We start from the raw sequence: 18623 nt of genomic DNA, 5'->3' as shown, positions 1-18623 counted from the left end.
TCAAATGTATCCTCTCTGACATTCTCAAAAACCCCGATACAGAAATGTTAAAATAATTCCTGCCTGCAGCTATAGAATCCAAGGAAGCAGCCATAGGTAGTCAAATATTACTTGTCCAAGCCAGTTTAGTGGCTTGGCATTTGGGGTGTGCCTTCCACACAAAATTGCAGATGCATCAACGTTAGCAACATTCATCAAGTGCTGGGCCGCAATTGCTCTCAGCTCAAGAGAAGTGGTGAGTCCGCTATTCATGGGTGCTTTTTTCCCACAAATGGATCTGCCAGTCACAGTTCTGCCAGTGCAACTGATGCAACGAGAATTTATCACAAAAAGGTTCTTGTTTGATGCTTCGAAGATTACTGCTCTCAGGGCTAAAGCCGCCAGAACAAGCGTTCGGGTGGAATCTGCATCAGCACTTATTTGGAAATGTGCAATGACTGCATCAAAGTCAAACTTGGGGTTTCAATAAAAGTCTATGCTGTCTCCCAGCTTGAAAGTCTACGCTAAAAATGAAAATGCCACCTTTACCAGAAAACTATGCCGGTAACTGCTTGTGGAATATTAACGTAGCATCCATGGAGGATGGTGATTATCAGTTAGAACTGCAGGGCTTGGTCAGCCGAATAAGAAAAGAGCTCGAAGAATTTGATAAGAACTATGTGAGTATAATCCAAGGGGATGGTGCTTCGTTAACAATTTGTAGGCCTGCTGAAGAGTTTGGAGAGCTAGCCATGGGTGATGATATCGAATTTTTCAAGTGCACCTCAATTTAATTGTGTAAAAGGATAAGACATTTGTAGAATTTGCGTGCTCCTCCAAAAAAAACAATATACATCAAAACCTTGAAGCCCTAAACATATAGTCAAGTAGTGCCAAAGATAGGTCGGCTGTCTCACGCTTTGCCGGATCTTCTTCTTCGTCTTTTTCTTTTTTTTTATATACAAAAAAATTTGTAATCATTGTCAATAGTGCCAAAAAATTGTATTTAGTAGTGCTCAAATGTGTATTTTAAAAGTAAAAATTATGATCGAGAATTCAAAATTTAAAGTACTTGTTTAATAAAATTTGATTTTTATATCCCAATAAATATCAAAAATATGGCAATGCTATTTGTTTTTATAACTAAATATCAAGTTGGAAATCTAAGAAATAATTATATTTTATGGACATTTCAATACAATTTTCCACTTTTTTTTTTCTTTTTTCATGTTCATCGACTCATTAAAATATTTTTATATCACATTTTATTTTCACATTATAATTTATTTGTACCTCTTTTCATCTCGAGCATATTATCAACTCATTATAATATTTTTATATAATATTTTCTTTTCATATTATAATTTATTTGTACCTCTTTTCATCTCGAGCATATTTAGTTTTTGCCATATTTTATTTTTCAATTTCAATTACATGCCTCCTCAACTTTCACAAATATTTATTTTATTTTAGCCAACTAATTTTATTAATTTATCTTTTCATCCATTGTATTAACGTGCTTATCAATACTAATTTTAATTCCAATATTTATCATACTCATTCTAGTTTATCTAATAAATTTTCAAATTTAATATGGTTCTAGTTTGTATATATATTTCTTCTAATTCTCATATATTTTATGCTTTTTTAACTTGTTTAAATATATTTTTTTATCTCAGGTATTTTTTTAGACTCATTTATAATACATTCAAATATTTTTTTTAAATATAAATATTTCTTGTATCTATTTGTAGTAACTTTCATTTATTTTTTCAACTTGAATATTTCTCATGCCTATTTATGGCATAATTCAATATTTTTCCAAGAAAATTATTTCTCATGACCATATATGGTACATTTCAATATTTTTCCATCTTAGTATTTTTTTATGCCCAATTATGACATATTCAATTATTTTTATACCTTAATATATTCCTTATGTATATTTATAATATATTCAAATATTTTTCCATCTTCTATTTTCCCTATGCCCATTTATAACCTATTCAATTCAAATATCACATGATAAATTCTCTTGGTATGGACAATTCAATTATTACAACTCATTTAAATATTACATATTAAAATTTTACTATTGTAATTTATTTAATTTTTTACTGTTGTGATGCATTCAATTTTTCTTATTATAATTTCCACCATTGCATTCCATTTAATTCCCACATACTTAAATTTTTTTCTTAGCCCTACAAGCATGGATTGTATAATATTGTCTTTCTATCCTGTGAGCATAATGTATTTATATTAATTCCCTGCCATAGGGAATATTTTCATAAAACTATTTGAGCCTATATCTTATTAATCTTTATTTTCTGATCAAATGATAAACTATATTTGTATTTATAATTTATATTCAAATATTAAACTATGATACTATCAAATCTTATTAATCTTTGTCCAACAACAGACTATATCTATATCCATAGTCTACATCCAAATATCTAAATATGATACCAATGATTGTACACGGAGATTATACTGACAACTAATATTTTTTGCATATAAAATCATACATTATTTTATTTAAAATTCCTCTTCATCATTATTATCATTATCATCATCACAATTTATAAAATATTTTCCTTTAATTAATTATTTTATCTAATTGGAGAATTTACACAATTCGCTATTAGATTGATATTTCGCATACCAATTTATTATTTTATACCATCTAAAATTTAAGTTAATTTAATGGAGGATATTCATCACAAATCACAATAATTCTCCTTCTAATTTATTATTTTTCATTTAAGATTTAATATTGATTTATTGATTTCTTGGTTGGAGACAAATTAAGACAAATTAAAACAACATCGACCTAGCATTTTCTATATATATATATATATATATAAACTTGGACGACAATGTTTTGGCTAGATCTAGGTTAAATTGAGTTAACCCACTTAATCTATAACCTAAGTCATAACTTGTATCAAATTTCTTAAACTTGCCTTTTGAAATCTATATTTTTTAATTGAATGATTAACAATCTAAAAAAAATAAGAGGGAGGGTCTTAATCAAAATTAAAAATAAAAAATATCTCAAACTAAAAAAACATAAAAAAAGAAGGATTTGAATTAAAATTTTAAAGAAAAAATAAAAAAAACCCCAAGCTCGTGCTCCTAGTAAAGGGCCTAAAAGTCCAAGCCCACACCCTTATGTTGATTCTTTTTTTTAAAAAAAAAATCAATGACATGTTTAGAAATTTAGTTTTTCACCACTACTATAGTAGTTAGAAAATTAAGGTTTAATTTTTTGAATTTTAAAAATCAATTTCTAACCATTTTTCATTTGAAAACACCTAGAAACATTATAAAAGCTTTAAAAACTCATTTGGAAGAACCCGATCTAAAATGCGAAATCAACTTAATTCTAAAAAACTTCTCTAATGTTGATTTACTCTTTGAGAAATGATAAAAGGTCAAAGAATACTTTTTAATGGAACTTATCTTGTTCAAAGAAATCCATTGAAACCAAAAATGATTATTTTCATGACCAAAATCTTAACTAACCAATAACTTTTTCTCACTCTTGTTTTTCTTGGATGACTCTCTTTGTTTTTTTTGTTAAATCAGAAATAAAGATTGAAATTTATTTTAAGATAAAATATTCAATTCATACTAAATAATCTAGAAAAGAACTTGGACAAAACCCTAACTTAAAATCTAGAAAAAAAATGAAGGGATCATTTTTTTTTTATAATAGCACTGTCTTTTGTTTTCTAACCAAACCATAGCATTATTTTAATGAATAATAATGAAAAAACCATTTCTTTTATTTTTTTTAATAAAGGAAAAACAACACTTCCATATAGTGATTAAAAAAGTTATTTCTTCAAGGCTTCTATAGTCGTAATCTTTTCATTATTAATCTTGAAATTCTCAAAAGTTTCGATACTCTATTGATATGGTAGATTTTTCTTTGCCACAGCCTTTGCTAATCTAATGAGTTAACTTCAATTTGCAGAAAGATTTTAGTTTTCAAACTAAAAGTAAGTAATTAAGTATATACGTCGGCAAAAAATCAGGTGGTCTCACGCAAGGATCTCGAAAGCTAACATTTTCAATTATTTTTGCTCCACATTTCTCAAAGTTTTAACCTATTTATAATTTGCTTCCAATTGAGTCACCCCTACGTCATCCCATGTTCTTCCCAACCCTCTACGATCAACTAGGCGTTGTATCATATGAATACTATGTTTATCTATTCTTTTGAAACCTTCTGCTTTTTTTTTTTTTGTTAATTGTTTTGTAGGTAAAGGATTAAGACATAGTCTGTTTTTATTATTCTTATAGTAAATTTAAACAAGTAACGTAAAGTACTCATCACATCATATTTATAGACAACCTGGCTGTATTGATTGGCATTTCACAGGCCGTTGGATCATATAGGAAGAACGTCCTGGTCAATATCTGATCAACTCAATATCGCTATGATGATTAATTATTGATTGATGGATAAGCCAGATGGCTAGGACTTATTTAGTCTTCGTCATCACATGAGGTCTTGCTTTGTTGTGATTGACAGTGACCTTGTACCGCCGAGGCTAAACCTTATACACCTCGTCCGATTTTCCCTGGCTCCTATGGAAAAATGAGAAAATTCATCGAGCTACTGTTTTTTGTCTTGGGTCTTCATCATTAGTTTAATGGACAAGGGTACAGACAAGCAAAATGGTTAACAATAAATCATGGGATTAAGCAGGTGATGGAGTTGGATATAAGCTAGCTAGCCCAGATATTGTGACAATTCTACCGAAAACTGTAGGAGAAAAACAAGATGGCTATAGATCAGGTAAATGTTGAGATCGTTGCTAGAGAAGTCATAAGACCATCCTCTCCAACCTTAAATCACTTGAGAAAGTTTAACCTCAGCCTTCTGGATCAGCTTGCTCCTGTGTCATATGAACCTTTGGTCCTCTTGTACTCCAATTTCCAGCAGCAGCTCGCAGGTACTCACGAATCTCAGCGGCTAAAGAGATCGCTGTCTGAAACCTTAACCCGATTCTACCCACTTGCCGGCAGGATTAAAGATGGTGCCTCGATTGAATGCAACGATCTTGGAGCTGTTTTTGTTGAATCACGAGTCAGCTGTCTTCTCTCCAAGTTTCTTGAAAAGCCTGATGCTGAGGCAATAAGAAAATTCATTCCTGTTGAGACTGAATCACCAGAAGCACTCACGGGTAGTCTAGTGCTTGTTCAAGCAAATTTCTTTGCCTGCGGTGGGTTGGCGATTGGAGTTTGCATTTCTCACAAGGCAGCTGATCCGGTTACCTTCAGCACTTTCATCAAGGCTTGGGCAGCTGCGGCTTTTCGGTCTGTCGACGACAGTACAGTGCTTCCATTATTCAACGCATCATCCCTATTCCCACCGCAGAATTTACCGCTTACAAGGCCTGCAGCTGTCGAATTGATGAATGATAAATGCGTTACAAAGAGACTTGTCTTTGATGCCTCCAAGATTGCTGCTCTCCAGGCTAAGGCTGTGAGTGAAAGCGTGACATGTCCGACAAGAGTTGAAGCTGTGACGGCCCTGATTTGGAAATGTGCAATGAACGCATCAAGATCGAATTCGGAGCACTTACGATATTCTATCCTCTCACAATCCGTGAATTTACGCGAGAGAATGGTGCCTCCCTTACCTGAAAACACTATTGGAAACCTCGTGGGTTACTTTGCTTCATGTGCTACGGAGTGTGAAATAGAATTGCAAAGCTTGGTTGGTCAGCTAAGGAAAGGGTTGCTGGATTTTGGTGAGAACTACGTGGAGAAACTTGGAGAAGATAAGGCTTTCATGGCTGTTCGTGAATCTTTCCAGGAGGCAGGAAGCATGCTCCAAGAAGGTAATGTAGACTTTTATGCAAGCACCGATTTCTGCAGGTTCCCATTTTACGGGATTGATTTCGGGTGGGGAAAGCCCACCTGGGTGACCATTCCCACCGGGGCTAACAAGAACGTGACTACAATCATGGACACAAGAGACGGCGAGGGAGTCGAGGCTTGGGTGACTTTAACCGAAGAAGACATGGCCTTTTTTGAACGCGATCGAGAGCTGCTTGCGGCTGCTTCTCTGGATCCAAGTGCCTTGGACCTCATCAGGCCCATGTCTTCTCTTTAAGTATATCTGGAAATAGGCTTTGTTAGTTTTCTCCTCGTCTATGGTGGTTTTCAGTCTGTAATTATGTAAGCTAATTGCACTTTCATTGTGTGTGTGTGGATGGCTGGTTGCTTGTTGTCTCTTGTGGAGAGTAGTTGGAAGATTTGTTGAGACGACCAAAGTTTGCACGCATTGTTCAGTGCACTCTTCCCTTGTTAAATGAAAAATAAAAAAGACGCAGAGTTGAATTACGGAGGTGTGTGTCTTCCATGGAAGTATGGTTCTATAATGATTCTTGCTTCTCAGCGCATCTAATCAAAGTCTTATTTACAGTTTCTGGGTTCAATGCGGTGTGGTGTCATATGCCGGATATGGAATCGTGAGTTTTTATTTTTTTTTCAATTTTTTAAAAGAATAAATTATAATGAATTTCTATAAAAATTATTACTCTAATACACTGAAAAAAACTTGGGAAAGTTGATAGAGATTCACTATTACACTTTCTCAATTCACACTCTCTTTTTATCATTTCTTTTTTTCCCTTTCAATCTTGATTTTTTATTATTATTGTTGTAATTTTTTATAATAATAGTCAGGGTTGCTTTTAAACGGGATAATAAGTTAATTAAATTATATCAAAATAATTTTTATATGATTTAATTGTAAACTCGAATTAGATAAAAAGTTGGGTCTAGAGTTTTTTTTCTATCAATTTCATTAATTTTTTTTCAATTTTATCCTCAATTTTTTTTTATTATTTAGTTAGGTTACATTTGAACCAACAAAATTGACTAGATCATGTTAAGATATCTATCACACAATTTAATTTAAATATAAGCTAAAAAAAATTAGGTTGAGATGAATTTTTTGAAGTCAATTTCATCCTTGATATATAGATTTAGGCTTGTTATTAATTATCTAGTGTGTTTACACTCTCATTTTACTATTCATAGCTAATTTTTTCTTTCCTGGGTCCATGAAATTTGTTTACCTATACACTTTGGTTATTAAACTTTATTTCTTTTTACTATAATCATTCAAAGTTATGTTGTCATGGTTCTATGTGGTGGGGTCTATTTTAATTTTTAAATTCTTGGACGCAATGTATCATTGGGTATTTTGATATTAAATTAAAGATTAATTTTAAAAATTAAATTTTATTTTGTTTTAAACATAAATAAGAAATCAAGGATCAAAACTAACATATTTAAAACAAAACCTATTCTTGCGTGCACAATTTAAAAGGCATGTAAAAGTTTAATTTGGTTTCTAGAGTTTTATATTTTGTAAATTTGATATTTTTAACTTTTATATTTTAGCCAAAAAACTTCATTTATTTGGCATTTCAATCCCTTACTGCTATTAAAAAGGAAGAGAAAAGGTTGCTAAAAAAGAAAAAGGACATAAAATACTCTCGATGATCACATTATAACCACCAATAACTATGATTTTGATGTTTATAAATGAGAACTCAATGAAGATGGTTTCTATCTTCAATAATACATGCAAAAGTAGATCAAGACTTGATAAATTTTTTAATTTGATTTAATTTATAGTTTTTAGCTTGATTAAAATATGTTTTATGGTAAAAAAAATGGGTTTTAGAGGTTGACATAATGTTTTTTTAGTTAAAAAAAGATTGAGATTTGGATTTTAGGGTCCAAAAACTTAAGACTACTATTTTTTGATCATTAAAATAACTTTTTATTTTTTAATTTGATTTAATTTAAAATTTTTAACCTGATTAAAATATGTTTTATGGTAAAAAAAAATGGATTCTAAAGGTTGACATAATGTTTTTTTAAATAAAAAAGGTTGAAATTTGAATTTTAGGGTACAAAAACTTAAAACCACTATTTTTTGATCACTAAAACTTGTAAACACATGCCACATTGTTTGTTTAGTTTTTTTTTTTTTTATATATATATAAAAAAAGCATCATCCTCCCATTAAAAAAAACCAATCTCGCCACCCTATCCTTCTAAGCCCAAACGTGACTAGATTTCCATGTGGGTCAGACATGCTAGCTCGCACTTCAAGCTTAGATACACTTAACTTTTAATTTTTAATTTTTTTCATTTCATAGTAATTGTTTTTTAAATAATAATATTTAAATAATTATATGATTATGTCATAGTTTTTAAATAATATTAGGCCTCTTATGATAATATTAATAGTTATTTTTAAAATAATTATATATGTGTCTGAATATGCATAATTTGTTTTTTAAAAAATATGATTATGAGTAGGCACATGAATAAAAAACCTATTTTGTTATTTTTTTATTGTAAAATTTTATATAATTTTCTCACATTTATTTTTCCTAAATTTTTTCTATATATTTGGATCAAAATTATTGAATCATATTTTTTAAATTTTTTAAAACATCCTTTTAAGATTATGATAAGTTTTTTTTTTAAAAAAAACATTGTTGTTGACAAAAAAAAACATGCTTTTATATATATATATATAAAAGGAAATACATGAATAAGGGAAGGGATTGATTTATTAACTAGATATATTTTTTTCCTCCCTATTTCAAATCATTTGAATTTTTTTTAAAATATTTTTTAGATTGTCTTTAGTTTTTATTGAGTAAACCACGCTACTAATAAAAAATAATGTTTTGTAAAAACATTGATTAATTAGAAAAGTGAGTTTAGTCTAAAATTTATATATTTTCTATAGAATTTAAATCATTGACTTTCTTGTGAATAACCATTTTAATTTTCATAAAATTAAATAAAATAAATTTGAAGAATGCCACACGACAAGAGATCAAATACTTGTATATGTATCTATCTTTTATTTCTTGTGAGGAAGATCAAATTTAACTGCGATAACTTTTCTTAATATCTTTTTGTCAAAAAACAAAAAGAAACCCATGAATAAGGGAAGGCATGATATATATTTGTTTTTCTCCTTATTTCTCCTTATTTGAATCTTTTTGAAGCCTAGGCATGCTTGACTTTTATTTTTTTTCCTCATTTTATAAAAATATTATTTAAATAAGATTTTTTCAAAATGAAATTTAAATATTATTTGATTATGCCATAGTTTTAAACTATTATTAGGGCTTCTTATGCCGATATTAACAATTATTTTATGAATAATTCTATATATATTTAATATGCATATTTTCTTTTTTTAATATGCATATGAATATTCAATGGGAATAAAAAGTCTTTTTTGTTATTTTTTTATTGTAGAATTTTATATACTTTTTTCTCACATTTATTATTCTTAAAATTTTAATATAATTGGATAAAAATTACTGAAATGATGCTTTTGTTTTTATTTGTTTTTAATATTATGATAAGCTTTTTTTCCTTTTAAAACAATGCTTTTGATAAAAAAAAAAAAGAGGATATCTTGTGTGTGTGTGTGGGTATTTCTCCTTATTTAAATCTTTTTGAAGCCTAGTCGTGCTTGCCTTTTAATTTCTTTTATTGTTTTCTCATTTTATAAAAATATTTTTTTGAAAATGATATTTAAATAATTATTTGTTTGTTCCATAGTTTTAAAATAATATTAGGGCTTCTTATGAAAATATTAACAATTAGTTTATGAATAATTTTATATGTATTTAATATGCATATTTTCTTTTTTAATATGCTTATGAATATTCAATATGAATAAAAAGTCATTTTAGTTATTTTTCTTTATATCCTTTCACTTTATATTCTATAAGTTTCTTAATGTAGATCTTCTTTTCAAGAAAATCATGCCAATTTAACATTTATTTTATAGATTATTTATCTATTTTGTGCAATAATAGCAAAAGATTTATTGAATGGTTTCTAATTTAGCAACTGGAATAAATATTTCATCATAATCAATTTCATACTTTTTATTATAGTTTTTTTGTCATTAACTTTGCCTTGTATCTGTTTACTTCTTTTTTGATATTCTTTTTTGTAAATCCACTTAACACTTATTGGTTTCTTTCCCCATAATCTAGGAATCAATTTTCATATGTCATTTTTCTCAACTGATGCAATCATCACTTCTACAAAATTCTCTAATTTGCTTTTTTTATTGCTTCATCAAACACTATAAGATCACGTTTAGCAAGGTGACAATATAATGTTACATTATCAATAAGATTAGTTACCTCATATAAATCATCAAGTCTCTTCATTTTTTTTGATGGACTTGATAGAGTGTCACTACTTGAGCGTCTACTAGAATAAGAAAAAAAAGAAGAGAAGTTGCGCTCACTGGTGTTTGTGGAAGTGTAATTATAGATTCTTGATAATTTTTATATCTTTTCTCATTTTCATAAAAAATTAGTAGGAAGTCACATTTTTCATTATCATCTACCTTCCAATTCTATGTTTATTTTTCATTGAACTCAACATTTCTACTAATCACCATCTTTTTTTATTATGATTGTAAATATTGTATCCTCTAGATTGTTGATCATAACCTACAAAAATCATTTTCTTTGAAAACGATCCCTTCTTTGACGGCATAAATTTGTAGGAATTCAAGCAAGAATGACGCATCAATGGCCATCATCCAGGCTAAAGTCTCATTACTAAAATCTAAGAACTTATGATAACAAGCTCGAATCTTCAACTCAAGGCTGATCAAGTTATCAACAATGTGTGAAAACTTGAGGCTTTCGAGGCGTTTTTGAGCTCTTTTGGCCGCGGCGAGCTTGTACCTCTCCATCTCATAGAGCTCCGGACGCCAGTAATGGTATGGACCTATTGCAACTTGCTGTGGAACATAGCAATCTGGGCAACTTGTCATTAGAATTTTAAGGACATTGAAAATACAGACAGGAATTTCAGTGTCATCTTCAAGCTCCTCGTCGAGTGTTCGACGAATGTTACTTATCCATCGATGTTCATCAAAGTTTGGATTTGCATTGGAGGGCATGGTGGAATGGCGAGAAGGCATGTTTGTGCTCTAGAAAAAAAGATTTTTGTTCTGGCAGTTCAAGTCATTTGCATTTAGTGATAAAGAAGTAATTAAGTGAGGTTTTATAGTCACAGGCCAATAAATTAGACCTTCACTATTGGTTTTTTCTTTTGTTTTAATTTTTGGTCTTAAGCATTCACTAGCATTAAAGGGGGCATTAATTATATGGTTTATTATTTAATATTGAAAAGCAAAACGTTTCTCTTACTTGGTTTATACTAAACATTTAACACTCACTTTTTTCACATTGGATCATATGCACTAATTAAGATTATTTAAAAAATTATTAAAGACATATATTATTGATGGATTATCTTTCTAAAACCTTCTCCATTTAAAAGCCAATATACAAGAGTCACACTTCAATACAAGATTGTTACTTTTTCAGCGTAAAACTCCATGTTGGAGTATGGCATGCCCTCCTCCAACTTTGAGATGGGTAAGGGCACGTTCTCGCCTAGCTCCAAGTGAGGTCAGTAGTGTCCACGTCTAATTTCAAGTGGATAATATTTTTTTTTGAATTTTTTTATTGATTTTTTTTATATTATAAAAAAAATAAATTAATATAATTTTTTATATTATAAAAAATTTGGGTGATGATAATTGTTTTCATTTTAGGTTGGGTTTAATTTTTTTTATTAAAACATGTTTTTGCGTTTTAAAAATACTTTAAAAAATTTTAATTTTTTTTTTATTTTTAATTTTATGTTTAAATATATTTAGATTGAGTTTAGTTACATAGCCGATATATTAAATTGAATCTTGCCTCACATGACCCATTCGAGTTAGATTCGAGTTAGGTCCTTCCCTTGTAAGGATCCAAAATAGCTTTGGGTTCAGCCATAACTAGACCCATTAGCCCCTTCAGTCTTGCTACGGTTAGACCCATCAATATTGGGTCCTACCCTTAACAAGGCTCAATGCTTTTAATTTTTTTTTTATGTAATTTTTTCCTATAAAGTAAATAAGAAATAAATTGGTGGGAATTTTTTTATATTGTTTAAAAGTTGGGTGATCATAATTTTTTTTTCATTTGAGGTTATGTTGAATTTTTTTATTAAAGTATGTTTGTTTTTGCATTTCAAAAATTATTTGAAAAAATTCACAACTTTTTAATATTTTTCTCTAATATTATTGTATTAAAGTCAGTGGAGCTCTTAATACATTTTTTATTCACATTATATACTTTATATATTTTTATTATATAAGAGAATTTTTTAACAATAAAATCCATTAAAAAATAGTTTATAAATATTATAATATAATATTATTTTGTGTAATAAAAGATATTTTAATTTTATAATATGATATTCAAAGTTTAATCAAAGTTTTATTATCTTTAAATTTTTTATTTAGTAGTTTTGAATTATATATATATTATTAAATACATGAATAAATTATGTGTTAAGTCGTGCCTTCATCGGGATCCATTAGAGTTAGGTTTTGTTGGGGGTAGGGTTCAAAGTAGTTTTGGTCCCTACTGCATAATAGAACCTCATAATTTTGGAGACCTAAAAGCATGAGGTCCAGATCTAATTTTCTTGGGTCCTCCATCAGGATCAAAGACTAATGGTTTTTTTAGTCTGAAGTTAATTCTAGTCTTGCATCAGAACCCAAAAGTAATAGTCATAAAACAAGACCCAACATTAATAGGTCCTGTGTTAGGACTCATTTCGCTGTGGTCCTGCCTTGAATCTAATTCTTTTGGGTACTGTGTTAGGATCCAATTCCTTTTAGGTCAAGTGTCAAGATCCAAGTGTGATGACTCATGCATAAACGCCCAAGGTTAATGGGTTTTGTGTCAGGATCCATTTTGCTGAGGTCCTGAGTTATGATCCAATTTTTTTATATCCAGCGTAAACATTCAAGGTTCTTGGTTTTAGGTTTCTAAATATTATTATTTATATTATAAATATTGTTATTTTTTTCTAATTAAAAGTATTAATATAAAAATATTTTTTTATTATAATTAATAATATTGATAGTCAAAATATTATTATTTGTATTAAAAATATTATTTTTTTATTATAATTAATATTATTTATAAAATAATTAATAAATTTAGAAAAACAATTATTATCAATATTGAAAAACAATCTTAGATTTGATTTGAAGGGTAAAATTAAAAATTATTATTCTTATTGATATTATTATCATTAATAAAAAAATTTAAAAATACTATTATTATTGAAGACAAACCAATTTTTTAAAAAAGATTAAAAAAGATTATAATTTGGATAGACAATTTAAATATTATTATTTATATTATAAATATTATTGTTGAGTAGACTCGAAGTTTTTGAATGTGATGTTGCAATCAAACTCAACATCTTTTAACCCGAGATGTAGCCCATGTCACCTAGCTAGTATTAACTAAAAGTAGAAGTATTAAGAAAAACTAGCTCATGTATAATATTTGTATTATCTATATTGACCTTATCCATCAAAGTCTATATATATATATATATATATATATATGATAATGGGTTAAAAATTTTAAAAAATAAATATTATGGGGCAAGATTTTTAAAACTCGATTAACTCAGCTTAACCCATATATCCTATGGTCATTTTAACTTTATTTTTGATAATTTATAATTTAAATATTTATATTTATTTTATTTTAAAATTTTAGACTTCAAATTCTTGTTAATGAGCTTCGTATTAGATTTTTATTATATAATAAAAAGGATTCGTCCTGAGAAATGACTTAATATCCTTGAGGCCTGATTCAGAGTCTAAAAAAAATTATAATATAAATAATATTATTTTTAACATTAATATTATTAGGTATAATAAAAATAAGAATATTTATAACATAAATTATAATATTTTTTATATGAATTCTTTGAATTAAAAAAAAAATATTTATAACACAAATAATTATATTAAGAAACCATGAACCTTGGGTCCTGACATCAAATTCAATAGAGTTTTTAAGCCTGATTTGGTCCGGGTTTTGATCCAGTCATCTGAGTTAATTTTGATTGTTTTGATCCAGTCATCTGAGTTAATTTTGGTTGTTTTTTTAAATTAAAATAATATTATTTTATTAAAAAAATCAAAAAATTATAATAAGATTTTTAACTGGGTTTTATCTGGTTAATTAGATTAGCTTGGATTTTGACTTTTCTTATTTTTTTTTTAAACTCAATCCAGTTTTAGCTTTAGGTAAGTTAGATCCTGAGATGACTCATCAAATCAAGTTTTAAAATTATACCTGATCTAGATATAAAAAAAAATATTTATAACAAAAATAATTATATTATAAAACTTTAAAACCTTATTCCTGAAATAGGATCTTGCGAGTAATCTTGTTGAATTTTTGTAGTGTTGGGAGTGTGTCCAGCGATGTTGTGAGTTGTCACATTTGTTTAAGAAATTGAATAATTCTGAAAAATTAGGTGAGAAATATAATAACCAGTCAACATTAATTGTAAATTATTTTATTTAATATTTATGTTTTAGTATTAATATCATATATATATTTTAATTATTTAATTTAAATACATTTATAAATATTTTTTTTACCTTGATAAATAAAAAAATATGCAACCGATCCTCTGCTTGAGCAATCAATATTGAAAAATAGTCGTTATTTTTTAATTATTTATAAAAATTACAAAGACAACTACCGATTATTTCGAAAAAACAATATTAAGAAAATAATGAATAATGAAAAAAAGAAAGAAAGCTTTACCGTGTAAGGGCTGGACATGTGCAGCCTAAGAGTTTTAATAAAGAAAATCGAGCCGTATTAGACGATTGCATGTACAATAACAGCTAGGGTTGACCAGTTGTACAGCTAGGGACCTAGGGTTTTATTCCCTTTCTTCAAGGAAGGAAGTAGTTCTGTACTCGCAAGGATAAGGGCTCCACTCCGCATAGTCTCCAGTTTCCTTCTATATATAAGGAGACACATTCTTACAAGAAAAGAACTTCGCTGTAAGAAAAGAACCCATCAAGGCTAGCTGCAGTAGTTTACCATGGGGAGAACAAGAAAAATTCCAATGGCGAAGCGAGAAACAGCAGAGCAAAGGTCTGTTACTTTTACTAAAAGACGTCAAGGTCTTTTCAACAAAGCAGCAGATTTGTGCAGGATTTGTGATGCTCAAATTGCCATTATGGTCTCTTCAACTGGGTCCAAAGAAAAAGTTTATACCTTTGGCCACTCTTCCATTGATGCTGTCTTCGACAGGTTCCTCGACAGTTTTACAGCAGCCCCGGAAGCGGTAGCATACGAAGCAGGAATCAAGTCAGCCAGCAACTCCCTCTATGAAGAAATCAAGGCATTGGAGGGTGATGTTAATACTCTAATGCAAAACAAGAAGAGAAACGTTGGAGGGTTTTTATGGGATTCTTTAGAGGAGATTGAGCAGTCTAGTACTTCAGTTGAGGAGTTACAGGATGTTGTAGATATCCTGGAAAGTTTGTTGGGTCATGCCAAGAATAAGCTGATGAATAACGCAACTGAGAATGTTGTTATAAGCATAGCTGTTGAGCCAAAGCCTGATGATTTTTTGGCTTTAGAGCCTAAACCGCGAGATGATTCTTCATCTAGCTTGGGTGGTGATCAAATCGGTCAGAATTCTGCCATTGTAGGAGATAATGGTGCTAATTATTCTGATTCATATTGGAATGCTGATGGTTCAACTACTGATAGTGGTATGGAATTTCCAGTCGAAGTCGATGTGGATCTTATATGGAATCTCCTTGAGTCTTCTGATTTCAGCTCGTGTTCTGATAAAGTTATTTCCATTAACAACAGTAGTGACTGCACCTTCAGGGACTGCCTCTGAATCAGCTTCAGGCTATTGTTTGACTGATCAGCTGGGACTTTCATTGCTCACTACAGGTGCGAATCAGTTTGAAGATTGGACCAGATATTATCAATGTTGATTTTCTTCTTTGAGAACTGCAACTGTCAATCATCACTGATAGTTGCAACCTACTATTCTAGATTCTTTGTAAGTTGTTAACCATGTTTGGGTAAGTTTAAATTTTTCGGGAGGTTATGATTTTAACATAGATAATGACAAGGCATTCAATTTTGTTTTTCTTAAACAGAGTAGTCTCTAATTTTCGATTAAATTTTAGATTATCAACAGAATTCCTGTTATGGCTGATTAAGGTTAGCCCCACGAATCTTGTGTGTGTATAAAATGAATTTGCTGACAGCTGCGATATATATTATAAATGATAGTGGATTAAAATTTCTAAGAAATAAATGCTATATGTCAAGATTTTTAAAATATAATAACTCGACTCGACCTATTATTTTATGGTGATTTTAATTTTATATTTGATAATTTATAACTTGAACATTTATTTTTATTTTATTTTCACTAAATTCTTGTTAATAAGTTTCATATTAAATTTTTTTTAATATAATAAAAATCATGACATAAGATTAATTAGCTATAGAATCTAGGAGAACTGGATCATAATATAAAACTTATTAACCTTGGATCTTGATGTAAGATCCAAGAGCATTAAGACCTGACTCGGGATCCAATATCTTTAGGGCATGATAAAGAACTCAAAAGAAATATAATAAAACAATAATATTTGTAACATAAACAATACTATTAAAGTGAATACTATTAATTATAATAAAAATAATAATATTTATAATACAAATAAGAATATTTTTTATATGAATATTACTTTGAAGTATTAGAAAAATAAAAATATTTATAACAAAAATGAAAATATTTTTTATATGAATACTCTGAATTATAAGAAAAATAATAATATTTATAATAAAAATAATTATATTAAGAAACCTATGAACCTTGGGTTCTGATAAAGAACCAAAGAACATTGGGTTTTGATGTAGGACTCAAGAGCATTAGGTCCTGACGCCAGATCCAATACAATTAGGTCTAAACATTATAAGAAAAAATAATAATATTTATAACACAAATAATTATATTAAAAAACTCAAGAACCCAGTGTCCTGAACAGGACCCAAGGCCGATGAATTCTGCATATAGAGCACCCAAGAAAATTATAATAAAAATATTAATATTTATATTACAAATAATAATGTTTTTTATATTAATTTTTGAATTATAATAAAAATATTTATATTTAGAACATAAATTATAATATTTTTTACATGAATATTGTGAATTATAACAAAAATAATTATATTTAAAACATAAATAATTATATTTTTGAGATAAATATTTTGAATTATAAGAAAAATAATAATATTTATAACACGAACTATTATATTCATAACAAAAATATAATTATATTTTTGAGATAAATACTTTAAATTATAAACAAATAATAATATTTATAACACCAAAAATTATATTAATAAATCCAAAAGCTCAAGAATATTGGATCTTGACACACCACCTAATAGAATTGGATCTCCGCACAGGATGTAAAAGTAAGGGTCCCGACATGTAACCCAACAGAATTTGATCTTGATATAGGACCTAAGGTTGAAGTATCCTGAGCAGGTCTTCAGACTCACTTACTTGAGTCTACAGTCATGCGCACAGGTTTGATCCATCGCTTAGGGTAGCTTCAATACCATGTGTCTATAGCTTGGGGCCTGCAATCCCATTTAACGTACTGGTGTTCAAGGCTTCCAACCCCAATGTTAGGTGTTTGTAGCCTCACTAAAATTGAAACTAACTATTTTCTTCGCAACCATTCTTTCAATACCATATCCATCCTATAGTAAAATAATAACTCCACCTTTATCTTGCAGTCTTTGCAATTTTTTATGGCGAAAGTAATTCTATCATTACACTGCTCCAATATATAATAGTAACAGAATCACTAGACCTTTTAGTATATTTTATTTATTAAGTTCATTGTTCAGGTTCTCATTCTCTGGTTCGACTTCTTTGTCTTGTGAGAAAAGTTATTCAACAGGTTGTTTCAAGATTGAACATCCAGGAAGGTTAGAGACGATTGTCCAGGGCAATTTAAGCATGACCTTAACATGTCTAGAAAATAGCAATCTTTTGAGAAGACGCACCAGACCTTCGCTTAACCTTGAGATTAGGTTTGAATTCTCAGATGACAGACATTTGCCTTGCATTGCACCAAGCTGATCGTCAGCCTCATTTATCTCTTGATCTTGTGCTTCAATATTGGGCACAGTAATGTCATACATACAGTCTATCAAGAGGCAAGTAAGGTTCTAGTACAGCGGTGGGAGGGAGTTGTTTCCTTCCTCCGCACCTGGGTTCGAGTCTTACCGTGCATGTCTATCACCCTCGCGGTGCCTTACTTGCTCACTGGACTTGCAGGATGTTCAATGGGCCGTGGAGATTAGTCGTGGTGCGAGTAAGCTAACCCGGACACCCCCACATAAATCAAAAAAAAAAAAAAGAGCACATTGAGAGATATTGATCTTGGGAATGTCCTCCAACATCTTAAATGGGGAAATCTCCTTGTAAAATCCAACCAGCATTGAGAGTAGCGTATCATCAGCCATCTCTAACGATGACAATTGAACTTCAAGAATTTTTCTCAGCACAAATAATGGGATTTGGTTCTCAAGCATTACCATATCTCTGAGAATTGCGTTGTGGGCTGATTTTCTCCCTGCATAATCAACCAAATGTGACAT

At 29.3% G+C, this 18623-nt stretch overlaps 2 protein-coding genes across 2 annotated transcripts; both read left to right on the top strand.

Moving 5' to 3' along the window:
• The first annotated feature begins 4458 nt into the window (after nucleotides 1-4458).
• On the top strand, nucleotides 4459-6406 carry LOC105123457 (BAHD acyltransferase At5g47980-like). Its single transcript, XM_011023059.1, has one exon. The coding sequence runs from the start codon at nucleotides 4778-4780 to the stop codon at nucleotides 6113-6115; it is 1338 nt and encodes a 445-aa protein (XP_011021361.1). The 5' UTR covers nucleotides 4459-4777; the 3' UTR covers nucleotides 6116-6406.
• An 8627-nt stretch (nucleotides 6407-15033) lies between these two features.
• Nucleotides 15034-15822, top strand: LOC105123520 (agamous-like MADS-box protein AGL62). The gene has a single exon (XM_011023149.1). It carries the CDS (start codon nucleotides 15034-15036, stop codon nucleotides 15820-15822), a length of 789 nt encoding a protein of 262 aa, XP_011021451.1.
• The last annotated feature ends 2801 nt before the right edge of the window (nucleotides 15823-18623 follow it).

Source organism: Populus euphratica, unplaced genomic scaffold (assembly GCF_000495115.2).
Source record: "Populus euphratica unplaced genomic scaffold, PopEup_1.0 scaffold10.1, whole genome shotgun sequence".
Classification (NCBI taxonomy): Eukaryota; Viridiplantae; Streptophyta; class Magnoliopsida; order Malpighiales; family Salicaceae; genus Populus; species Populus euphratica.
Note: the sequence above shows the minus strand (reverse complement) of the source record. Positions and strands in the feature narration are given on the sequence as shown.